Source organism: Notolepis coatsorum (assembly GCF_963971535.1).
Source record: "Notolepis coatsorum genome assembly, chromosome: 2".
Taxonomy (NCBI): domain Eukaryota; kingdom Metazoa; phylum Chordata; class Actinopteri; order Aulopiformes; family Paralepididae; genus Notolepis; species Notolepis coatsorum.
In genome coordinates this window covers 115,086,336-115,112,481 of record NC_140166.1, presented here as the reverse complement: position 1 = coordinate 115,112,481, position 26,146 = coordinate 115,086,336, and the positions used below count along the sequence as shown (strand labels likewise).

Here is a 26,146-nt window from a genome sequence, read left to right as displayed (position 1 = left end):
CCAGCAGCCCTTCAAACATGTTCTTTATCTCGTTTCCATGTTGTATATTAATTATCTCTCCAAGTAGTTGCTAAATGGTTTGTTAGTTCGTTATTATTACTGCGTTCTTATTATGTAGATTCATAGCGAGCGTCCTCTTGTTGCTGTAGAGAGCGTCTATTTCTTTCAGAACGTCAGTGGCCAATCAGAAGTGCGAAAACCGAATGAGGCTACGGAAAGAAATAATAATAATAATAATAATACTTCGTTTTATATAGCGCCTTTCAGTCTACAGTAAACAAAACAAACGCAGGCGAAATAAGGACGCTCGCTATGAATCTACATAAAAAGAACGCAGTAACGAACTAACAAACCATTCAGTAACGTAAGTAGCGTTACTGAATTTCAAAAGTAATGCGTTAGAGTACTAGTTGCGGCAAAAAGTAACTTCGTTTCTGTAACGCGTTACTTTGTAACGCGTTAGTCCCAACACTGATTGTAACCTACAGTACTGATTCCTACTGTGTTTTAATTATTGTACTATGTCTTAATTATTGTAGTGCTCATGTCACCTGCCCCAGAGACTACAGTTGAAAATTTGCCAACCTGGTTAAACTGGCATATTTACAGTAATATGTTCCTTAATATGCACTGTCTCTGTATTTTAAACCGATAAATACAAATACAAATACAAAGGATCATGTAAGGAAAATAAACTGCTTAAGCATACTCAAGGTCGTGCTGTAAGGTGAGTTGTTGATACTTGTGTGCCCATCTATGAGTGACTAAATCCCTCCCTCACAGTCCACGGACAATGTCAATGAGGTCTTTGAAAGTAGCTGACTCTGATTGGGGCAACAAAATAAGGCACACAAATAATTTACTATATTTAGATTGTGTCATGCTAAACTATGATATCAGGAGCCAGATGTCGGGAAATAACGTGTGTGTGTGTGTGTGTGTGTGTGTGTGTGTGTGTGTGTGTGTGTGTGTGTGTGTGTGTGTGTGTGTGTGTGTGTGTGTGTGTGTGTGTGTGTGTGTGTGTGTGTGTGTGGCTGCAGTAAAGTGTGTGTGTGTCTCACATTATACCTGGTACCCTGTGTGTGTGTGTGTGTGTGTGTGTGTGTGTGTGTGTGTGTGTGTGTGTGTGTGTGTGTGTGTGTGTGTGTGTGTGTGTGTGTGTGTGTGTGTGTGTGTGTGTGTGTGTGGCCAAAATAGACGATTTAAGGACTATACCAGGGACCTCCTAAAGTGTGCAAACATCAACAACACGCAGCTTGAAACTATGGAACTCGACAGATCAGCCTGGCAAGTCACTTGTGACACTGCAGTTTCCCAAATACACCAAACCGAAGATCTCAGAGGCGCACACAACGACACCAGCAGGCGGCTGGCATCCCCCAGGTATCTGGCTTCCCTTGTGCCATCTGCGGACGGGTGTGCGGCTCAGGGATCGGACTCAATGCCCACGAGAACCCCCCCCCCCCATCCCTGGAGCAAGCTGCATCATCGAACACGATAGACAGCTAAGAGTGTGTGTAAATGTGTGTATGTGTGTGTGTGTGTGTGTGTCTCTCCCTGCGTTCCCCTCATATAGTTTCTATCGTAGCCCAATCTAAATAATGTCGGGCCAACTCGCAAACCATATGAGCAAAACTGCCTATAATATTCTCACAGTGACAGCATTTCCAACTCATTATTATAAAAAAACAAATATTGCTTGCAGATAGGATCACTTTCTTGTTCTTATGCAACACAACAGGGACACAACAGGGAACACGCTCGTATTGTTCCTAGATATAAAACCTTTTCTGTGGATGAACTGAAAGCATGCACTGCACTTCTAGGCGCGTCATTCAGAGAACGTCATTCAAGCGTTTTACAGACAGGAGTGGACCGCACGGGCAGCAGGGGTAGAGTTGCAAGGAATGCCACTGCATGTTACAAGTCGAGAGCGTTCACATAACATATTGATGGCCGAAAAACTAAAATGTTTGAGAAAGTGTTGTTTCCGTGTTGTTTTCTTTCTTTCTTCTATTTTTGTAAGGATACCCAATATTATGTGATAACAATACCATGTATTAGAGCCTCGCAAAGTGCACATAGGAGTTTTTTCCTCACTTGTTCTTATGCAGATAGGAGGTTTTCTTCTTCAGCTATCAATATGGGTAAGCATGCCTCTCAAACACAAGGGGGACCACACTGAATAAAAGTGAAAGGCAACCCCTTGGTTGTCTGCGTAAATGAGAGTGCCAAGGCTTCCAAGAGTGTCGAGGTCACCCAGCTAAAGTGACATGACTCACGTCTGTCATGTGACTGTTAGATTCTATTTGATTCGATTCAAATGTATTGTCATTATACAGCACAAGTACAGTACAACAGAGGTACAGTACAGATGTTTGGCATCCAACCAGAGTGCAAATGCAACAGTAAAGTGCAATAGTAATATACAATGTAGTGATTAAACTGGGTATATATAAGTTCAAGTTTCTTTATTAGTTGTCATACAGAAGTACAGAATACTTTTATATAAAATGCTTCTTTCTGTTACGCTCCAGAGACTGTGCTAGACAAAAATAGATAAGTATAAAATAAAATAAGTATAGCAAGTAAAAGAAATAGAAGTCACGTACGTAGACACAAGTGTTCAGTATGTACATATGTACAATGTTCAATGCAGAGTAGAAGTAACTGAGTTGGGTTGTAGTGCAAATTCTTTCCCAATAAATATAAAGTGTGTTTAGGTGCTCTAAAGTGTGTAAAGTGGGTGCTGCAGTGAGTTGTTTGTTTAAAGTGAGTGACGTGCATGTGGATGTGTGTGCTGTGAGTGCATTTGATGGTTTTTATGTAACCGGTTCCTATCTGAACATGCTATGAGTGGGAGTCGAACCCCGGTCTCCCGCACCGCAGGCGACATCACAGGCCTCTGTACCAAGAGGTGAATTCACTTCTAAGCACTCAGTCTGGATGCCTCAGGGGAGTGAGTTTTACTTCCTGGTACCGCTACCGTGTCATAGCACTTCACAACGTCCGAAGTTCTTCGTGACTGGGCTTCGCGGTACCATCCGTTACATTCACCCCCCCTAAACTCACACCACTCAGGCATCCGGGTCACGGCACCACTGTAACCGGTTCCTATCTGAACATGCCATGAGTGGGAGTCGAACCCCGGTCTCCCGCACCGCGGGCGACATCACAGACCTCTGTACCAAGAGGTGAATTCACTTATTTTTTTTTATTTTTTTTTATTGATATTTTTCCCCCTCCTTTTTCCTCCGATTTTCTCCCATCCCAATGTTAGTCGTTATGCCAATTCCCAATCCCCTTCCTGGTCGCTGCGCACTTACCCCCCACAGTCGGTCTGGGAGAGTGGAGGCTACCACGTGCTTCCTCCGACACACGTCCAGCCAATCAACCGCTTCTTTTCACCTGGCAGCGCGGATTCTCACTGAGAGGGCGTAGCGTGTGGAAGGATCACACTATCCCACTTAGATCCTATCCGCGCTTAGCAGGCGCCCCGACCGAACTGTAGGAGTCGCTGTTTACAACGACCCGGACCCCCCCCGCCAGCTTCTCCCACCCTCTAATACTGCCAATTGTATTAGTGTGAACGGCCAGCCAAGCTGGTGACAACCCCGGAGCTGTGAGCTGGATTCGAACAGGCGTATCCAGCCGCTCCGGGGTTGGTGACGAACGCAATCTCCGTTACGCCACCTGACCGCCCATAGGTAAATTCACTTCTAAGCACTCAGTCTGGATGCCTCAGGGGAGTGAGTTTTACTTTCTGGTACCTCTACTGTGCCACAGCCACTTCACAACGTCCGAAGTTCTTCGTGACTGGGCTTCGCGGTACCATCCGTTACAGTTACATAGTGTTATTGTTCGTTGAGCATCCTGATGGCCTGGGGATAGAAGCTTCTTCTGAGTCTTTCTGTGCTTGCCATGAGACTCCGGTATCGCTTGCCTGACCACAGCAGTTCAAAGAGGCAGTTGTTTGGGTGGCTGGAGTCTTTGATAATTCTCTTAGCCTTACCCATGCACTGCTTGTTGTAAATGTTCTGGAGAGTGGGAAGCCCCCCTCCAATTGTGCGTTCGGCTGAACGGGCCACTCTCTGTAGTCTGCTGCGGTCTTGTGCGGTGCTATTCCCAAACCAGGAGGTGATGTTGCCAGTCAGGATGCTCTCTATTGTGCATGAGTAGAAGTTCTTATGGATCTTCTGACTGACTTGGAACTTCCTTAGGAGCCTGAGGAAGTAGAGGCGTTGCCGTGCCTTCTTCACAACACTGTCAATGTGTGTGGTCCATGTCAAGTCCTCAGATATATAAAAATTACTACTACTGAGTATAGTACTAATCAGATGTATGTACAGAGTTGTAATACCAATATGTACAGTGATACAGGTACAGTATAAAGACAGTATGCTTGTAGTCAGCAGCGTAACTAGTAACAGTAGGTAAGGGATATATATATATATATATATATATATATATATATATATATATATATATATATATATATATATATATATATATATATATTATCTACAGATATGTAAATGTTTATGTGCATGTATGTACAGACCAGTGTTCATTTTGGCAGCTATTTTCATTTTAGTTTTAGTCTTAGTCATGTGTCAAGTGCTCCTTTTTCGTTTTCATCATATTTAGTCATCTTCATTTATTTTTCGTTTAGTCAGTTTTAGTCAACTAAATGTCTGAGCATTTTAGTCTTAGTCAGTTTTTGTCTCAATTTTGTCTTTTTTGTTTTAGTCTAGATTTTGTCGACGAAAACGGATGACATGTTTGTCTATTTTTAGTTAATGTACAAAAGAAATTTATATATTTATTTATATAAATTATAAAACTTTTTTTGTCTTCTCTTTTTTACAGCTACTGTTTTATATATACTGTTTTTTAGTAATAATTAGAAAGTTATGGTATTCATTCAACAACAGGTGATTGTATAGATTAGTATTAGTATCATTAAAAGTTATATGCTCAACTATGCTTCACCCACGGAAAGGTTGTTGGCACATTGGTTCCACACAGACATTATACGTTGTTGTGCACTTCCTCCTGTCCAGAAGGCTCTGTTTAGGTTAGCTACTGTAGTAGCAGAGGCTCTGTTGTGATTTTAAATGCACAATAAATATTCAACATTCTCTTTTGAGACTCCACCTCAGACTCTTATCATTTGGCACTAAAAGCTAAACATTGTCACCGGTATGGCTGTCTGCAACATGTCATTAATTGTGTGCGAGAGGTCGATCAGTGACCACATTAGCGTGAGCTAGGTTAGCCACTAGCTAACGCGAGCTAGATGGAAATACAAACAATGTAACGTTACTGGTGAAAAAGTGATTTACCTTGGAATACTCCTTTGCCAACTTGCTGTACTTTGCTTGCAGGTCTGCAGCTGGATTATGAATAGTCCCAATTTTAGCCAAGGTAACGTTAAGCTAAAACTAGCTTTTCAAATAGCTCTTCAGCTAATGCTAATAACATAGCTCCCGTCAGCCGTCACACTGTTCTGTCGGGACGATGGCATTAAGAAAAGTTATAATTATTTTGTCTTGTCTTGTTTTAGTCAACAATATCAACATACATGAAGAGAAATTTCGTCCTGGTTTTTGTAAATTAAATTGTTGTGTCCTCAGTTGTGGTCAACGATATTTAATAAACTATTTAGTCTCGTTAGCGTGACATGGTGTTCAAAAACTATCACGTCTCGTTGTCGTCATGAAAAAAACCTGTTGGGTTATATGCAGGTGTATAAGTAGATATATAGGATATGCAGATATGGATATGTATATACATGCATGTGCAGATTATTGGATCTTTTATTTCTCCATATGAAAATGGAAATCATCAAACGTATTGACATGTATTTGATTTAGTAATTTTTCAAGAAATAACAGTACATAGCATATATATATATGTGTATTAGTTGTTGCCATTTATTATCTTTTATTTCAATGTATTTTATATGAGACCGGCCATAGATGACTGTGAGCGGTAGCTGCGTAGGCATTGCGCGGATAACATAAAAATATCTCTCACTCACTCATTCTATCTCTCTCTGTTATTCTTGCTATTTCTCTATCTATCTATCTATCTATCTATCTATCTATCTATCTATCTATCTATCTATCTATCTATCTATCTATCTATCTATCTATCTATCTATCTATCTATCTATCTATCTATCTATCTATCTATCTATCTATCTATCTATCTATCTATCTATCTATCTATCTATCTATCTATCTATCTACCTCTATCTCTCTCTATCTCTCTCTCTCTCTCTCTCTCTCTCTGTATGGTTAAATGTTTGTCTGTCTGTTGGATTATCTGCCTGCCTGCATGCCTGCCTGCTGTCTGTCTGTCTGTCGATCTGATTGTCTGCTTGCCTACAATACCTGCCTGTCTGTCTGTCTGTCTTCCTGCCTAAATTACAGCAGCATTTCCTAAATCGGTAGGTAGTTTGGATGATTTGTATTGTTCTATAAATATCACATCAGGATCAGGTGACGGGTGAGGATAAACCAGTAGATTTCATATTGTATCACATGTCATACAGACCCAAAAACACTGTCTCTCTCGACCTGAATTCAGTTTGAAGCATTTTCTTGTCCCTGTAATGGTTTCTGCTGGCCTGGTTTTGAAAGTCTTCAGCCTTTGAGTACCTTGTCTTTTTCCCAGAGCAAAGCACTACAATCAAAACCACACGCATGTCTGAATCTGGAGAGGCTGCTCACCGTGGCCTCATTCTGTTCTGCTATACAAACCATACACTCAACTAACCATCTCTATTCCTGATAGATAGAGAGAGCGAGAGAGACACAATGTTGGAATGAGAGTTACTGTACACTACTGAGATAGGAAGAGAGATTGAGATAGATAGATGAAACCGTAAAAGATAAAACACCAAACATAAAATATAAATCAAACAATCTCCATAAAAATTTAATAAAAAAACCCACCCCTCATCTTATTTATAAAAGAAAAAATATATGTGTAGTAATAGTTTTGTAGTAATTTGTAGTAATTTGTTTTAGGTCGATAAATATTCCCACTGAACCATAAAATGTTGCAAATACTAGTGGTTTTATATTTGACCAGTAGTAGTAATATTAGTAGTAGTAGTAGTAGTAGTAGTAGTATTAGTAGTAGTAGTAGTAGTAGTAGTAGTAGTAGTAGTAGTAGTAGTAGTAGTAGTAGTAGTAGTAGTAGTAGTAGTAGTAGTAGTAGTAGTAGTAGTAGTAGTAGTAGTAGTAGTAGTAGTAGTAGTAGTAGTAGTAGTAGTAGTAGTAGTAGTAGTAGTAGTAGTAGTAGTAGTAGTAGTAGTAGTACAGTAGTAGTAGTAGTAGTAGTAGTAGTAGTAGTAGTAGTAGTAGTAGTAGTAGTAGTAGTAGTAGTAGTAGTAGTAGTAGTAGTAGTAGTGGTAGTGGTGGTGGTGGTGGTGGTGGTGGTGGTGGTGGTGGTGGTGGTGGTGGTAGTAGTCAAGTCAAGAGTTGTATTTGTCACGGCATACAAGTATACAATGAAATGCGGGTAGTAGTAGTACAGTAGTAGTAGTAGTAGTAGTGGTGGTAGTAGTAGTGGTGGTGGTTACCAAAGTCACAAATGACTTACTGCTCTCTCTTGACTCAAACCTCACTTCTGTGCTCTTATTGCTTGATCTCAGTGCAGCCTTTGACACTATCGATCACTCGATTCTTCTAGGTCGGCTTGAGAATCATGTTGGCATTCGGGGTCTCGCACTAGCTTGGTTTAAATCCTATTTAACTGATAGAACACACTGCGTGGTCTATAATTAATTAACATCTGAGACCCTCCCAGTGCAATGTGGTGTCCCACAAGGCTCTGTCCTGGGCCCTTTGCTATTTTCGATTTACATGCTACCCCTCGGCGATATCATACGCAAATTTGGCATAAACTTTCATTTTTACGCTGATGACACCCAATTATATATACCTATTAAGCCAAATGATTCCTCCCAACTACAAAACCTTGAGGCCTGCTTGCCGTCAAAAAATGGATGTCGCAAAACTTTCTACTCCTTAATGCAGATAAAACTGAGATGTTAATTGTTGGCCCCCCAAACCACAGAGGCCTGTTGCAGGACATCTCCCTCAACTTTGATACCTGTCATGTATCCCAGAGCTCCACCATAAAAAACCTCTGAGTCATTTTTGATTCCTCCCTCTCATTTAATGAACATATAAAAATGTCACCAAAATTGCATTCTTCCATCTTCGTAATATCGCAAAAATTCGCCCCATTTTAACTCTGGCTGATGCTGAAACCCTGATTCATGCTTTTGTCTCATCACGTCTGGACTACTGTAATGCACTTTTTTCAGGCCTACCTAATTCAAGCATCAAAAATCTTCAACTCGTGCAAAATGCGGCTGCACGGATACTAACTAGAACTAGAAAATTTGATCACATCACACCAGTTTTGTCCGCCCTACACTGGCTTCCTATCCAAGCCCGATCTGACTTTAAAGTGCTACTCCTCACCTACAAAATTTTAAATGGGCTTGCACCGCTCTATCTATCCGATCTCATCTCCCGATACTCGCCCGCTCGTGCTCTGCGCTCACAAAATGCGGGGCTTCTATCGATCCCTAGGGTTAAAAAGAAATCCGCCGGCCACAGAGCCTTTGTCTACCGCGCTCCCTACCTGTGGAACAAATTACCTGCCGTCATCAGGGGCGCCTGCTCTGTCGAAGCTTTTAAATCCCTGCTTAAGACTCATCTTTTCTCTCTCCTTCAACCTACCCTGATCTCACCTGGTCGGGGACTGACCTTTAGATTAATATGTCTAGTTTAGTTAGGGTACAGGGTACTACATGGTACTACAGGGTACTACATGGTACTACATGGCACTACAGGGTACTACATGGCTCTACATGGTACTACATGGCACTACATGGCACTACATGGCACTACAGGGTACTACATGGTACTACATGGTACTACAGGGCACTACATGGCACTACAGGGTACTACAGGGTACTACATGGCACTACAGGGTACTACATGGTACTACATGGCACTACAGGGTACTACATGTCTGCTCTTTTGCAGCACCACAAACATGGGAACTCTCTAACTCTTCCCCCTCCCCCCCCCCTTCCCTCCCCCCCCTTCCCTCCCCCATCTCTCTGAGTGCCCGTCTCCTGACGCTGACTAAGGTGATGGATGCCTCGGGGTCTTGGCCAAGATTGTAGTGACTGCTCTACATGCACCTCCGAGGCCTTGGATCAGTTATTTACCGTCGTCTGTCCGTGGTCCTGTCAACTGATTAACAGTATTAACAGACTGTTAACAGATTAACAGTCAACGCGGTTTCATTGCTGGGTTAAGTACTTCTATTCTATTCACATAATATGCTTACTTCATAAATCTACTCCATTCACATATATGCTTACCACTTGTATCTATTGCTATGTCCGCCCACTACAATCACATGAGCTGTCTAACGCCTGTCCCGTCTCCCTGTCCCCCTATGACTTGCTGTCCTGGAGTGCTGACCGGAGTGTCGGACGTCCCGTGATGAAGGCCCGGGAAGTTGCGACCCCCTCTGCGTGCCCCCCTGTCTCCGGAGGTCTCGTAGTGGTGACCGGAGTGCCGGACGTCCCGCGATGATGTCGGGGAGTTCGCGACCCTCTCTGCGCCGCCCCCTATCTCCCTGTCTCCGGCTGTCCCTGAGCAATGACCGGAGTGTTGAATGTCCCGTGACTAAGACGGGGAGGACGTGACCCTCTTTGCGCCGCCCCTGTGCTTCAAATAGATCCGCTATCAGCTCTATCTTTAATCTTTCAAAATGTTCAGTTGCTATCGCTATTAGCTCTATCTTTAATCTTTCAAAATGTTCAGTTGCTATTGCATGCACTCATCTGTGTTTCACTACACACATGAGTGCATGCTTACCAACTGTCCGTCTGCAACACTACTATCACCAACATCTAAGAAGGGAGATCCCCCCTTGAATGGCCCTTCTAAGGTTTCTCTCCTCCACATTGCCTGTGGAGCTTTTTTCCCTATTGTTAGGTTTTAGTGAGTTTTTCCTTACCTTCGCGTGGGGTATGTCTGGGAGTGCTTGCATTCTTTCATTTATTTGCATTCATCTAAAAATGTTTGGACCTTATGGTGTTCTTGTTCTGTTCTTGACTTATTGTTATGTTTTCTTCTTGACTTGTTTAAAGAAGACCTGTACGGCCCATGGGGACATTAACGTGTGTTGTCGGGCCTTATAAATAAATTTGATTTGATTTATGATTTGGTAGTGGTGGTGGTGGTAGTAGTAGTGGTGGTAGTAGTAGTAGTAGTAGTAGTAGTGGTAGTAGTCGTAGTAGTAGTAGTAGTAGTAGTAGTAGTAGTAGTAGTAGTAGTAGTAGTAGTAGTAGTAGTAGTAGTAGTAGTAGTAGTAGTAGTAGTAGTTAGTAGTTAGTAGTAGTGGTGGTGGTGGTGGTGGTGGTGGTGGTGGTGGTGGTGGTGGTGGTGGTGGTGGTGGTGGTGGTGGTGGTGGTGGTGGTAGTAGTAGTAGTAGTAGTAGTAGTAGTAGTATTGGTAGTAGTAGTAGTAGTAGTAGTAGTAGTAGTAGTGGAAGTGGTGGTGGTGGAAGTGGTGGTGGTGGTGGTGGTGGTGGTGGTGGTGGTGGTGGAAGTGGTGGTGGTGGTGATGGTAGTTTAGAGGTTTTACCTTGCAGCAGGGAGGTTGCTGTGGTTACGGTCTCTGGCACGCTGTCCTTACTGTAAATGGACTGGAGAAACTCTGGGACACAATCGTTCTCATCGATGATAACTACACGTACCTATGGAGAGAGAGAGGAGAGGGAGAGAGATGGTGAGTGTGAGTGACGATGAGCAGGCTGGCACCTTGTATGGCTGCCTCTGCCGTCAGTGTGTGTGTGTGAATGGGTGAATGTGAGGTATAACTCGCCTACCACGACAGAGAGAGTTAAATAATAATTCAAATGAATAAAACAACCAATGAAAATGGAAGAAACATACAGCCTAAAATCTAAAAATAAAAGTCAAAATAAAAGTAAAAGAATAATTCAGGCAAATGCCTTGTTAAAAATAAATGTTTTTAGGCCCCTTTTTAAAAACCTCAACGGACTGTGGTGGTCTCAGATGGTCGTGAAGGGCATTCCACAGCCGAGGAGCAGCTGAGCAGAAGGCCCGGTCGCCCATGGTGCGAAGGTGTGTCCTGTGTATGTGTACCGGCAGAAGTACCTCCGGCTTGGTCAGACTTTCCTACGAACACAATTGGCAGTGTTTTTGGGTGGAAAGCCAGTGGAGTCCTGGTCATTGCAATAGCAACTCCCACTGGTCGGTCAGCATGGAGGGAATCTGGGGGAGATGGCATGAACCTCCACACATGTGGCAGGTTCGGTGGAACACAAAAAAGCGTGGTGTAGTCGTGGTGTAGTGGTTAACACTATAGCCTCACAGCTAGAAGGTCCTGGGTTCGATTCCCGCTTGGGGACCAGGTTGCCACGTTGGCAGGTACCCAGATGGGATATCTCCTGGGCCTTTGGTCAGACGTTCCTACTTTCCGAGTGGAATAGAGTCTGTATCAATGGCATGCTGTGTGTTCTATCTATCTCTCTCTCTCTCTCTCTCTGGAAAGGATGTGATGCCCAACTTCAGTATTAACCCCCCCCCCCCCCTTCCCATAGTGTCCCCTCCATCCCACAGATGTCCTTGCGTGTCTCCCTCACACACTGGGGTGTATCGCCAGCTGTTCATCATCTGTCATCACCCCCCATCTGTTTTCTATTAGAGTTGTAGAGTTGTACTATGTATATCTATCTGCCTGCCTGGTCCTGTACTGGTGTCCCTCATCATCTACCTCCTGTGTCTCCTGTCTGTCACCTGTCTGTCACGTCTCCACACCTGGTTGTTACACACCCCTCCCGCACCTTCTCTCTCTATCCTTCTCTCTATCCATCCCTTTCTCTCCTCCATCCCTCTCTCTATCTGTCACACACACACACACACACACACACACACTCTCTCTCTCTATTCTTCTCTCTCCCTCTCTCTCCCTTCCTCCCTCCCCATCTCTCCCTCTCCTTCTTTATCCCCCTCCCTCTCTCTATATCCTTCTCTATATCCCTCTACCCCCCCTCCCTCCTTCTATCCTTCTCTCTCTCACTCTATCATTCTCTCTATCCCTCCGTGTCTCTCTCTCTCTCTCTCTCTCTCTCTCTCTCTCTCTCTCTCTCTCTCTCTCTCTCTCTCTCTCTCTCTCTCTCTCTCTCTCTCTCTCTCTCTCTCTCTCTCTCTCTCTCTCTCTCTCTCTCTCTCTCTCTCTCTCTCTCTCTCTCTCTCACACACACACACAGGGAGAGGTGCTGGGAAGCGTCTGGGCCTGTTAGGTGACTAATGGCATTGAGCATCGTTCAGAGCTGAGGGCAGGAATGCTGGAGTCATGAACGTCATGCTCAGCGACTCCAGTCCACAAGAAACACACCCACTCCGCTTCATATTTTGGCACCACAATGGATGTGAGAGGACCATGACAAGGAAGGAGGAGGGAGACAGAGAGAATGTGTGTGCATGAGTGTGTGTGTGTGTGTGTGTGTGTGTGTGTGTGTGTGTGTGTGTGTGTGTGTGTGTGTGTGTGTGTGTGTGTGTGTGTGTGTGTGTGTGTGTGTGTGTGTGTGTGTGTGTGTGTGTGTGTGTGTGTGAGTGTGTGTGTGTGTGTGTTAGGGGGGAGTTGTGTGTATCTGAGAAAGAAAGAAGGTGGTGAGTTACCAACAGCATGTGTAAATGGTAAATGGACTATTTTTCATATACTTACAACACACACACACACGTGCACACACATATACACACGCACACACACACACATACGCACGCACACACACACATACCGACACACATACACATGCACACACACACACACATACACACACATACACACACAGACACCGACACCGACACACACACACACACACACACACACACACACACACACACACACACACACACACACACACACACACACACACACACACACACACACACACACACACACACACACACACTGACTATCTGCTTTCTGTGCAGAGTTTACATCAGGGGAGGTTTCTATAAGACAACAGGTGAAGTAGTGTTTCACCAAAAAACGAACAAAAGACATAACACACATATCACATAAAACATATTTTGTAAATGCCAATGTTTCATGCAAATGACTATTTACTCTGTGAATCAAGGCAAAAAAAAGTCAGTTAAAAAGAAGAATTGTGGGCAAATCAGCACCAGGGACGTTTTTAGGTTTCGAAAACATTGGGGGCTTCAGCCCGGGGGTGAAGCCCCCTTTTTTCACAGAAATATGCAATTTTAGAGTAATTAGAGACGAATACTGAAGAACTAGATTAGCGGTTCTCAAAGTGAGGTCCAGGTCAATGAGAGGGATCTGGGCAGTCCCCATAGAAAATTCAAAGTTAACAGGACCTGTTGTGAAGGGCCAGATTAAACCGAATATATATATTTATTTATATATATATATTTAATTGTATTTGTATATTCTCTAATATTCCCTGATATCCCTTGTATATTCCTTGTACAATATGCATTGAATATCCATTCTAGCCTACTGAACATCCCATAATAGTCTCCATTCTACTATTGGTCGAGACCTTGGTGCCAGGCTGCCATACCCCTCAGACCCAGTTCAAACGTACCGCTCGACATGTACGAACAAGTCCTAGTTCCGCGTAGGAATTTGGCTACCGCACCACTAATGGGACTATTTGTTCATAGTGCGTATATATACTGCGCTACTAAAGTAGGACTTTCTTTTCAGTCCAGTTTCTTACCCTCCAATAGAGTCACAGACGTAAAGCCTCCCCGCGACGCCACGTGTGGGAGTAAGGCCAAGTTCGCCTACCATCGGTATTGAGACATCGTGTATATTAATATTTGAATAGTCATATTTGGCACTATATCGTCGAGTTGGACGTAGTCTATTAAGTTAATAATAGTCTGTTAATATATAGTGCTTCGTGCGGTGAGAATACTACCGTAGTCAGTACCCCATCGTTTCGGGCAGAGAACTGGCTGCTTACCCAGGGTGGTTGACCCTATGTGAAGCTGCACCCGAGGAGCCCCAGAGCCGACGAGCGAGTGGACCTGTATACCGGATTATTCTACCGACGACAGCCCGCCTTCCCAGGCACGGATTATGCTTTGGATACTTTGATTAGTCCATGGATAAAGACCCCCGACACTGCCGTGTGTTGGAACCCCCCCCCCTGGAGAGGACGCAAGGTGAGGAGACGCTCTGCAAGACGAGGTCTCTTCACGTCTCTCCCCCGTGGACCGGAGAGAGCCGGCCCACAAAGAGTCCACCTGCTTTCATCTGTGGTCCAAGGATCGCCGGCGCATTGAACGGCACTACAGTGGGTTCACCTGGGATACCCTTGGCCGGACGAGGCAGCTGGATTCTACCCCCCCCCCCCCCTCCTACTCCTGTCGGCTTACAAGCGACCGGATTAACCCCCTCTAGTGTATCCAGCCTATAATCATTAAAGTATCATTGCTGTTATTCCTTAACTATTCCAGGTCGTATATTTACCACCTGCGCCTTCAGAGATTGGACATTCTCTATTGATATACCGACGAATACTCCTTGCCATAAAAGTGCATACTATTTCAATTCATAAATGTAATTAAGTGATTAAGTGTTTATTCTACACACCATCGCTGTGTAGGAAATAAAGACCTGTTTCTAATTCGTACATTTGTGTTGGATCCGTTTCATCTACGTGAGAGTGTTCATGATAATATATTTATGCCGTGTACTGGGTGGCCGAATATTAAGTACAAAGGTAGTGGTAGTAAGTATCATATCTAGTAATACAGTCAGGGAATTGTACCCCTCAGTTACAATTGGTCCTTCGAGCCGGAGGTAATTAGTGTAATATTAATATAGTGTTATTAATATTGAAATGGCCTATGATGAACACTCCACGAAACGATCCTCCTAACCAACGCCCGCAGCGCGAACGACGGCTCCCTCAGTACTTAGAGGCTTACGCTGTCAGTCAACAACCTAGTCTTCTACTAACAGTAAACGCGGTAAAACTAGAAAGTAAAAGTATGTCTAACCCCAACGCCCAGACTACCCCGACCATAGAGGCCCCTACGGGCTCTAATGTAACTGACCAAGTTCACGGTGGGGACCAGTGGGAACCAGACATGACTTCACACCCCGCCAGTACTGAAGAAGTAGTCCCCGATGAGTCCCGGGAGGAATACAACGCTACCGAGAGAGAACTCGGCACGGAAGAAGACGGGGAGAGCACCGTGGAGATAGAGCTCCAAGGCTCCGCAAGGAGTACCCCGAGGGAAGGCTCCCCTATACAACCGCCTTCTCCCAGCGAGGCAGAGAGGACCCTACAGCAGGCATTCCTCGTCAGCCTGAAAGCCTCTACTGAACGCGATAGACTCCAGGGTGAACGCGATCGATTGCAGCTACAGCAACGGAGCGAAGAAGAGCACATACGCCTGGAAATAAGACGCATTCAGATGGAAGAGAATGTGGCCCGAGACCGAGCAGACAGCCAGCGAGCAGCTGCTGGTGCTCTACGGGACGCAGAGCGCGACAGACAGCAAGCGCAACTAATAGAACAGCTGATCAGACGGACAACACCCTCTCCCTCCGCCAGAGGCTCCAGGAACTCGTCTAGACACACCTTCAGGGCGGCATCCCCTAGCCGAGTAAACAACCCTGAACTTGACCAACAGACGAGGTCTATACCCCCCACAGACCACCTCCCCCCACCGGTCCAAGCGAGACCTAGCAACCGGGAAGGAGCAGCATATCCTGTGGAGAGGCTAAACCAGAGACTACAAGCACTGGATGACCTAACTGAAGACGAAGAGGAAGAGGAGGAGAACCACGCCCGAAGACAGCACAGTACTCTACCGGACCAGGAGGTCCGGTACAGCCCAGGCTATACTCCCGCGGAGCTGCGCTACAGACCCCCGACTCTATACACGGGTGAGCACGACGCACGACCCGCACCGAGGAACAGCACCTGGACAAGCGGGCCATGGTACACTGCCGGTACCAGCCCATACCAAGGAGCGGGAGGAGACTCGCCTAGGAGGCCTCTCCCCCAACGCTCGCCGATGTATCCACAGTCAGCGTCATACATTGGCACGCCTATGGTACCCGACTTCACCCAAGAGAACCGGGCCCAGTATACAGAACTCTGCATGTGTCTGGAGACCATGTTGGTGGATGTATTGGATGAACGCCACAAATACGCCATCCTACTGCAGCACTTAAAGGTGCCCCGCGCACATAATATAGCGCTCGCCTACGCGACTTCCACCACCCCATACACAGCAGCGCTGGTAGCATTGGACCAGAGGTATGGGCGCATATGGGATTACGTGATCCAGGAGATCCGACACATCGACCGCTTACCCCCAGCAATAGACAATCGAGCACTGGACGACCTGTCCATCAGAGTGCAGTCCCTGGTAGGGATGTTGGGAGCGCAAAGAGAGAAGGGGAAGTATGAACTTTACGCCAACTCAAATGTGGAAAGGATTCTGGAGAAGCTGCCGCCCGCTCGTCAGGAGCGCTTTAGGCGGCAGAGGGACCACAGAGACCCGAATGGCCCCGAACCGAACCTCCTCGATCTAGCAGACTTCCTGGCGAGAGAAGTCAGCAGCCTACGGCTAGATACATTCGGACGGAGCACCCCTGGCTCCAGAGAAGGAACCAGACGACTAAATGATGGAAGAAGATCGGTGACTGTGATGCACCAATCGGAGTCAGTACCGAGCAGCAGGAGCCACAGTACCCCCTCCAGAACGGAGAAGTGGAAGATAGTGTGCCCCTACTGTGAGAAAGAACACTGGCTAGCGCAATGTGACTCCTTCCCCAAGCTGAACGCGGAGGAAGCAGGTCAATGGATAAAGTCCAACAAGCGCTGTTTTCGCTGTGCGCGCTCACACATGGCAGCCGAATGCCGCTTAAAGAAAAGGTGCACCAAGTGCGATGGAGCCCATCTGGACATACTTCACGACAGTAACAGACGGCGCCCTTCACCTGCACCATCCAGCCGCAAAGCGAGCGTCATGTACATCGATCCCGCCAGCAGCAGTGGAGCCCGAGTACTCCTAAAAGTAGTGCGTGTGACACTAAGCTACCAGAATAAAGTCCTGGACACTTACGCCGTCCTCGATGACGGGTCAGAGAAGACCCTGCTGCTCGCCTCCGCTGCGGCCCAGCTAGGGCTGCGGGGAAGCGAAACCCAAATGACAATTCGGACAATAAGACGAGATTTGAAGACGATAAAGGGCGAGAATGTCTCATTCTCTATCGCAGCAAGCGGCCAGCCTGAGCGACGGTACCAGATTGCAGACGCTTTCACCAGCCAAGAAATAGGACTGTCGCGGTACACATACCCCGTCGCCAAGCTGATGGAGAAATATGCACATCTGCGCAAGTTACCGATCCCGCTCATAGACAATGCTATGCCGACCCTGTTGATAGGCTCCGACCATGCAGACCTCATTGTCCCGATAGACCGGGTTCATACCGGACCCCGAGGCTGCCCTGCAGCAGTCGAGACCCGTTTGGGATGGACTCTCCAAGGCCCGCTCGCCAAATCTCTCAACCGAAGTACAGCCACTAGATGTCTCCACTCCCGAGTCACAGAGGGAGAAACCGCACTCCTGCAACACGTAGAGCGGCTATGGACCCTGGAACAAATGCCCTTTAAGAACGGAAAGAAAGACATTCGCTCTAAAGATGACATTTACGCCATTCACCTCCTCGAGACAGGGACCAAGAGAGTCCCGGTCAACGGCGTGTTGAGATACGCCACGCCACTCCTGCGGCGAGAAGGAATGCCTACTTTCCACGCCAAGACAGACGCCACAAAACGGTACCTGCTGAACACGGAGCGGCGCTTAGCCAAGAACCCCGCCCAAGAGAGTGTATACCGCGCTGAGATTGAGAAGCTCATCACAGCGGGACACGTCACAAAGATGGACATTAAAGAGGCTGACCAGACCACTGAATCGTGGTACGTGCCCCACCACAAGGTCCATCACAACGGTAAAGACCGCATAGTATTTAACTGCAGCTACCAGATCGGATCCCAAAATCTGAATAAAGAGTTACTGCCCGGTCCCACACTCGGCCCCTCCCTACTCGGCGTTCTACTCCGCTTCCGCCAGGAAAAGGTGGCCATCAGCGGGGACATTAAAGGAATGTTCCTGCAGGTGAGATTGGTAGAGGAGGACAAGCCCCTGTTACGGTTCCTATGGAGAGAGAAGCCAGGAGATGAGCACCCAGCCATCTACCAATGGGAAGTCCTCCCCTTCGGAACGACGTGCAGCCCCTGCTGTGCTACATTTGCACTACAGAAACATGTAGCAGAGGACCCAGCAGCGGACGAAGAGGTCCGACACAGCGTAAAGAACAGCTTCTACGTAGACAACTGTCTACAAAGCCTTTCAACCCAGGAAGAAGCCGAGGCTCTCCTGATTAAACTCCGCGCTTCATTGATCAAAGGCGGCTTTGATCTCAGGCAGTGGGCCAGCAGCGATCCGCAAGTACTGCGCAGCCTCTCCTCCGAGGACAAGGCAGCCAGCAGCGAGACCTGGATGGCTACAATCCCGGGAGAAGCCCAGGAGATGACCCTGGGATTGGTGTGGCGATTCAAAACAGATTCGCTTCACTACAGACACAAGCCCCTGACTACGGAGCAGGGAAGGCCGGCGGCGGCGCCGACCACCAGACGGAGTGTGTACACAACACTCGCCCGACAATATGACCCGCTAGGATGTATTCTACCGTACACCACCAGGGCAAAAATGATTGTACGAGCATTGTGGGACAAGGACCAGGGCTGGGACGACCCCATTCCCGCACACCTTGCATCCACCTGGAGAGAGTGGGAGATGGAGCTCCACTCACTCCCAGGCGTTAATATGCGCCGAAGCTACTTCCCACCCACGGTGAGGCCAGAGACATGTAAAATGGACTTACACGTCTTCAGTGACGCCTCAGAGGTCGCATACGGATCAGTAGCCTACTTGCGGGCCCAAGACCAGGGGGGAGAGATCTACACAGCATTTGTCCTCGCCCGCTCGAGAATAGCCCCACGCAAGCAACAATCTATCCCACGTCTAGAGCTCTGCGCAGCCCTAGCCGGAGCGCACCTAGCCACGCTCATCCAACGTGAGCTCACCATACCGGTGTCTAGAACAATCCTGTGGTACCACCCGGAGTGCAAGTCCCCCGCTGATATGTCAGCAGCTAACTACGAGGAAGCAGAATTGCTTCTACTGCAGCGAGCCCAGAGAGACTCGTTCCCCGATGAATTGGCCTGTCTACAGGGAGGAAAGCCCGTCCCATCCGACAGCAGATTAATTCACCTGGCCCCCGAGAGCGACGCTCACACCCTCATCAGAGTGGGTGGTCGCCTACGCAGAGCCCCCAATCTACCGGATGACATTAAATACCCGATCGTATTGAACAGCCGACACAAGGTCACAGAGCTGATTATAAAGAAATACGATGAGGATGTACATCACGCAGGAGTAGAAAGAGTCTTCGCGGAAATCAGACGTCGTTACTGGATCCTACAAGGAAGAGAGGCGGTACGACGCTTCCAACGAACATGTCTAGACTGCCGCAAGTGGCGCGCGCAGCCCAGCATACCAAGGATGGCTGACCTTCCTCCATGTCGCCTCCGAATCGGTGACAAGCCATTCCACTCAACGGGTATGGACTGCTTTGGCCCGCTGCACATAAAGAAAGGAAGAGGAACCGAGAAGCGGTGGGGTATTGTATTCAAATGCATGACCACCAGAGCGATACACATCGAGCTTCTCCCGACCATGAGCACAGACTCATTCCTTATGGCCTTCCGTAGATTCACATCACGGAAGGGAAGACCGTCTACCCTATTGTCCGATCATGGGACAAACTTCAAAGGCGGCGAAAGAGAGCTGAGAGAGAGCTTCCAAGCTATGGGCCCAGAACTTAAGACCCACCTCGCTCCAGCACAGGTTGATTTCCAATTCAACCCCCCAAACGCACCCCACTTCGGTGGCACTTGGGAACGAGAAGTGCGCTCCATAAAGACAGCCCTGTACGCAGTACTTGGGGCCCAGACTGTGGCGGAAGAAGTCCTAATGACAGTCCTCACGGAGATTGAGGGAGTACTTAACTCGAAGCCCCTCGGATATGTCTCCAGTGATGTGGCGGATATCGACCCAGTTACCCCCAACACACTCCTGATGGGGCGGCTAGATCCTGCATTACCACAGACAATGTACCGGCCTGAAGAAGCGAACGGCCGACGAATGTGGAGGTACAGCCAAGTATTAGCCGACAAGTTTTGGAACAGTTTCCTACTGCACTACCTACCGTCTCTACAGACCCGCCAGAAGTGGGTAAAGGAGAGAGACAATTTGACAGAAGGAACAGTCGTCATGATTATTGATCAATCACTGCCCAGAGCTATGTGGCCGGCCGGCCGCGTAAGCAAAGTGATCACCGGTGCCGACGGCAAGGTCCGAGCAGCTGAAGTGCTCGTCCAGGGTCGCACTTACACCCGTCCCGTGGCAAGGCTCATAGAACTGCCTCGACTCCCAGACACAATCGATGATGACCATGACCCTACAACCCTATGACTTTGTGAAGTTGACTGACCCCTACAGCAAACCCTTATGTGTAAATAGACAACGCGATTAATCTGTCTCTGTTTAACTGATTAGGTCTGGGACCTATTCAGGGGGTGGCTGTTGTGAAGGGCCAGATTAAACCGAATATATATATTTATTTATATATATATATTTAATTGTATTTGTATATTCTCTAATATTCCCTGATATCCCTTGTATATTCCGTGTACAATATGCATTGAATATCCATTCTAGCCTACTGAACATCCCATAATAGTCTCCATTCTACTATTGGTCGAGACCTTGGTGCCAGGCTGCCATACCCCTCAGACCCAGTTCAAACGTACCGCTCGACATGTACGAACAAGTCCTAGTTCCGCGTAGGAATTTGGCTACCGCACCACTAATGGGACTATTTGTTCATAGTGCGTATATATACTGCGCTACTAAAGTAGGACTTTCTTTTCAGTCCAGTTTCTTACCCTCCAATAGAGTCACAGACGTAAAGCCTCCCCGCGACGCCACGTGTGGGAGTAAGGCCAAGTTCGCCTACCATCGGTATTGAGACATCGTGTATATTAATATTTGAATAGTCATATTTGGCACTATATCGTCGAGTTGGACGTAGTCTATTAAGTTAATAATAGTCTGTTAATATATAGTGCTTCGTGCGGTGAGAATACTACCGTAGTCAGTACCCCATCGTTTCGGGCAGAGAACTGGCTGCTTACCCAGGGTGGTTGACCCTATGTGAAGCTGCACCCGAGGAGCCCCAGAGCCGACGAGCGAGTGGACCTGTATACCGGATTATTCTACCGACGACAGCCCGCCTTCCCAGGCACGGATTATGCTTTGGATACTTTGATTAGTCCATGGATAAAGACCCCCGACACTGCCGTGTGTTGGAACCCCCCCCCCTGGAGAGGACGCAAGGTGAGGAGACGCTCTGCAAGACGAGGTCTCTTCACGTCTCTCCCCCGTGGACCGGAGAGAGCCGGCCCACAAAGAGTCCACCTGCTTTCATCTGTGGTCCAAGGATCGCCGGCGCATTGAACGGCACTACAGTGGGTTCACCTGGGATACCCTTGGCCGGACGAGGCAGCTGGATTCTACCCCCCCCCCCCCCCTCCTACTCCTGTCGGCTTACAAGCGACCGGATTAACCCCCTCTAGTGTATCCAGCCTATAATCATTAAAGTATCATTGCTGTTATTCCTTAACTATTCCAGGTCGTATATTTACCACCTGCGCCTTCAGAGATTGGACATTCTCTATTGATATACCGACGAATACTCCTTGCCATAAAAGTGCATACTATTTCAATTCATAAATGTAATTAAGTGATTAAGTGTTTATTCTACACACCATCGCTGTGTAGGAAATAAAGACCTGTTTCTAATTCGTACATTTGTGTTGGATCCGTTTCATCTACGTGAGAGTGTTCATGATAATATATTTATGCCGTGTACTGGGTGGCCGAATATTAAGTACAAAGGTAGTGGTAGTAAGTATCATATCTAGTAATACAGTCAGGGAATTGTACCCCTCAGTTACAATTGGTCCTTCGAGCCGGAGGTAATTAGTGTAATATTAATATAGTGTTATTAATATTGAAATGGCCTATGATGAACACTCCACGAAACGATCCTCCTAACCAACGCCCGCAGCGCGAACGACGGCTCCCTCAGTACTTAGAGGCTTACGCTGTCAGTCAACAACCTAGTCTTCTACTAACAGTAAACGCGGTAAAACTAGAAAGTAAAAGTATGTCTAACCCCAACGCCCAGACTACCCCGACCATAGAGGCCCCTACGGGCTCTAATGTAACTGACCAAGTTCACGGTGGGGACCAGTGGGAACCAGACATGACTTCACACCCCGCCAGTACTGAAGAAGTAGTCCCCGATGAGTCCCGGGAGGAATACAACGCTACCGAGAGAGAACTCGGCACGGAAGAAGACGGGGAGAGCACCGTGGAGATAGAGCTCCAAGGCTCCGCAAGGAGTACCCCGAGGGAAGGCTCCCCTATACAACCGCCTTCTCCCAGCGAGGCAGAGAGGACCCTACAGCAGGCATTCCTCGTCAGCCTGAAAGCCTCTACTGAACGCGATAGACTCCAGGGTGAACGCGATCGATTGCAGCTACAGCAACGGAGCGAAGAAGAGCACATACGCCTGGAAATAAGACGCATTCAGATGGAAGAGAATGTGGCCCGAGACCGAGCAGACAGCCAGCGAGCAGCTGCTGGTGCTCTACGGGACGCAGAGCGCGACAGACAGCAAGCGCAACTAATAGAACAGCTGATCAGACGGACAACACCCTCTCCCTCCGCCAGAGGCTCCAGGAACTCGTCTAGACACACCTTCAGGGCGGCATCCCCTAGCCGAGTAAACAACCCTGAACTTGACCAACAGACGAGGTCTATACCCCCCACAGACCACCTCCCCCCACCGGTCCAAGCGAGACCTAGCAACCGGGAAGGAGCAGCATATCCTGTGGAGAGGCTAAACCAGAGACTACAAGCACTGGATGACCTAACTGAAGACGAAGAGGAAGAGGAGGAGAACCACGCCCGAAGACAGCACAGTACTCTACCGGACCAGGAGGTCCGGTACAGCCCAGGCTATACTCCCGCGGAGCTGCGCTACAGACCCCCGACTCTATACACGGGTGAGCACGACGCACGACCCGCACCGAGGAACAGCACCTGGACAAGCGGGCCATGGTACACTGCCGGTACCAGCCCATACCAAGGAGCGGGAGGAGACTCGCCTAGGAGGCCTCTCCCCCAACGCTCGCCGATGTATCCACAGTCAGCGTCATACATTGGCACGCCTATGGTACCCGACTTCACCCAAGAGAACCGGGCCCAGTATACAGAACTCTGCATGTGTCTGGAGACCATGTTGGTGGATGTATTGGATGAACGCCACAAATACGCCATCCTACTGCAGCACTTAAAGGTGCCCCGCGCACATAATATAGCGCTCGCCTACGCGACTTCCACCACCCCATACACAGCAGCGCTGGTAGCATTGGACCAGAGGTATGGGCGCATATGGGATTACGTGATCCAGGAGATCCGACACATCGACCGCTTACCCCCAGCAATAGACAATCGAGCACTGGACGACCTGTCCATCAGAGTGCAGTCCCTGGTAGGGATGTTGGGAGCGCAAAGAGAGAAGGGGAAGTATGAACTTTACGCCAACTCAAATGTGGAAAGGATTCTGGAGAAGCTGCCGCCCGCTCGTCAGGAGCGCTTTAGGCGGCAGAGGGACCACAGAGACCCGAATGGCCCCGAACCGAACCTCCTCGATCTAGCAGACTTCCTGGCGAGAGAAGTCAGCAGCCTACGGCTAGATACATTCGGACGGAGCACCCCTGGCTCCAGAGAAGGAACCAGACGACTAAATGATGGAAGAAGATCGGTGACTGTGATGCACCAATCGGAGTCAGTACCGAGCAGCAGGAGCCACAGTACCCCCTCCAGAACGGAGAAGTGGAAGATAGTGTGCCCCTACTGTGAGAAAGAACACTGGCTAGCGCAATGTGACTCCTTCCCCAAGCTGAACGCGGAGGAAGCAGGTCAATGGATAAAGTCCAACAAGCGCTGTTTTCGCTGTGCGCGCTCACACATGGCAGCCGAATGCCGCTTAAAGAAAAGGTGCACCAAGTGCGATGGAGCCCATCTGGACATACTTCACGACAGTAACAGACGGCGCCCTTCACCTGCACCATCCAGCCGCAAAGCGAGCGTCATGTACATCGATCCCGCCAGCAGCAGTGGAGCCCGAGTACTCCTAAAAGTAGTGCGTGTGACACTAAGCTACCAGAATAAAGTCCTGGACACTTACGCCGTCCTCGATGACGGGTCAGAGAAGACCCTGCTGCTCGCCTCCGCTGCGGCCCAGCTAGGGCTGCGGGGAAGCGAAACCCAAATGACAATTCGGACAATAAGACGAGATTTGAAGACGATAAAGGGCGAGAATGTCTCATTCTCTATCGCAGCAAGCGGCCAGCCTGAGCGACGGTACCAGATTGCAGACGCTTTCACCAGCCAAGAAATAGGACTGTCGCGGTACACATACCCCGTCGCCAAGCTGATGGAGAAATATGCACATCTGCGCAAGTTACCGATCCCGCTCATAGACAATGCTATGCCGACCCTGTTGATAGGCTCCGACCATGCAGACCTCATTGTCCCGATAGACCGGGTTCATACCGGACCCCGAGGCTGCCCTGCAGCAGTCGAGACCCGTTTGGGATGGACTCTCCAAGGCCCGCTCGCCAAATCTCTCAACCGAAGTACAGCCACTAGATGTCTCCACTCCCGAGTCACAGAGGGAGAAACCGCACTCCTGCAACACGTAGAGCGGCTATGGACCCTGGAACAAATGCCCTTTAAGAACGGAAAGAAAGACATTCGCTCTAAAGATGACATTTACGCCATTCACCTCCTCGAGACAGGGACCAAGAGAGTCCCGGTCAACGGCGTGTTGAGATACGCCACGCCACTCCTGCGGCGAGAAGGAATGCCTACTTTCCACGCCAAGACAGACGCCACAAAACGGTACCTGCTGAACACGGAGCGGCGCTTAGCCAAGAACCCCGCCCAAGAGAGTGTATACCGCGCTGAGATTGAGAAGCTCATCACAGCGGGACACGTCACAAAGATGGACATTAAAGAGGCTGACCAGACCACTGAATCGTGGTACGTGCCCCACCACAAGGTCCATCACAACGGTAAAGACCGCATAGTATTTAACTGCAGCTACCAGATCGGATCCCAAAATCTGAATAAAGAGTTACTGCCCGGTCCCACACTCGGCCCCTCCCTACTCGGCGTTCTACTCCGCTTCCGCCAGGAAAAGGTGGCCATCAGCGGGGACATTAAAGGAATGTTCCTGCAGGTGAGATTGGTAGAGGAGGACAAGCCCCTGTTACGGTTCCTATGGAGAGAGAAGCCAGGAGATGAGCACCCAGCCATCTACCAATGGGAAGTCCTCCCCTTCGGAACGACGTGCAGCCCCTGCTGTGCTACATTTGCACTACAGAAACATGTAGCAGAGGACCCAGCAGCGGACGAAGAGGTCCGACACAGCGTAAAGAACAGCTTCTACGTAGACAACTGTCTACAAAGCCTTTCAACCCAGGAAGAAGCCGAGGCTCTCCTGATTAAACTCCGCGCTTCATTGATCAAAGGCGGCTTTGATCTCAGGCAGTGGGCCAGCAGCGATCCGCAAGTACTGCGCAGCCTCTCCTCCGAGGACAAGGCAGCCAGCAGCGAGACCTGGATGGCTACAATCCCGGGAGAAGCCCAGGAGATGACCCTGGGATTGGTGTGGCGATTCAAAACAGATTCGCTTCACTACAGACACAAGCCCCTGACTACGGAGCAGGGAAGGCCGGCGGCGGCGCCGACCACCAGACGGAGTGTGTACACAACACTCGCCCGACAATATGACCCGCTAGGATGTAT

General features: G+C 48.2%; 1 protein-coding gene across 1 annotated transcript in view; it reads right to left on the bottom strand.

Moving 5' to 3' along the window:
- The window catches only part of LOC311223493 (neural-cadherin), a gene marked incomplete at both ends in the record, with an annotated part of 1,556,546 nt that overhangs the window by 1,033,534 nt on the left and 496,866 nt on the right, over nt 1-26,146 (bottom strand). Inside the window, 1 exon segment of the mRNA XM_084308277.1 lies at nt 10,692-10,803. Coding sequence (XP_084164403.1) covers nt 10,692-10,803 — 112 coding nt within the window.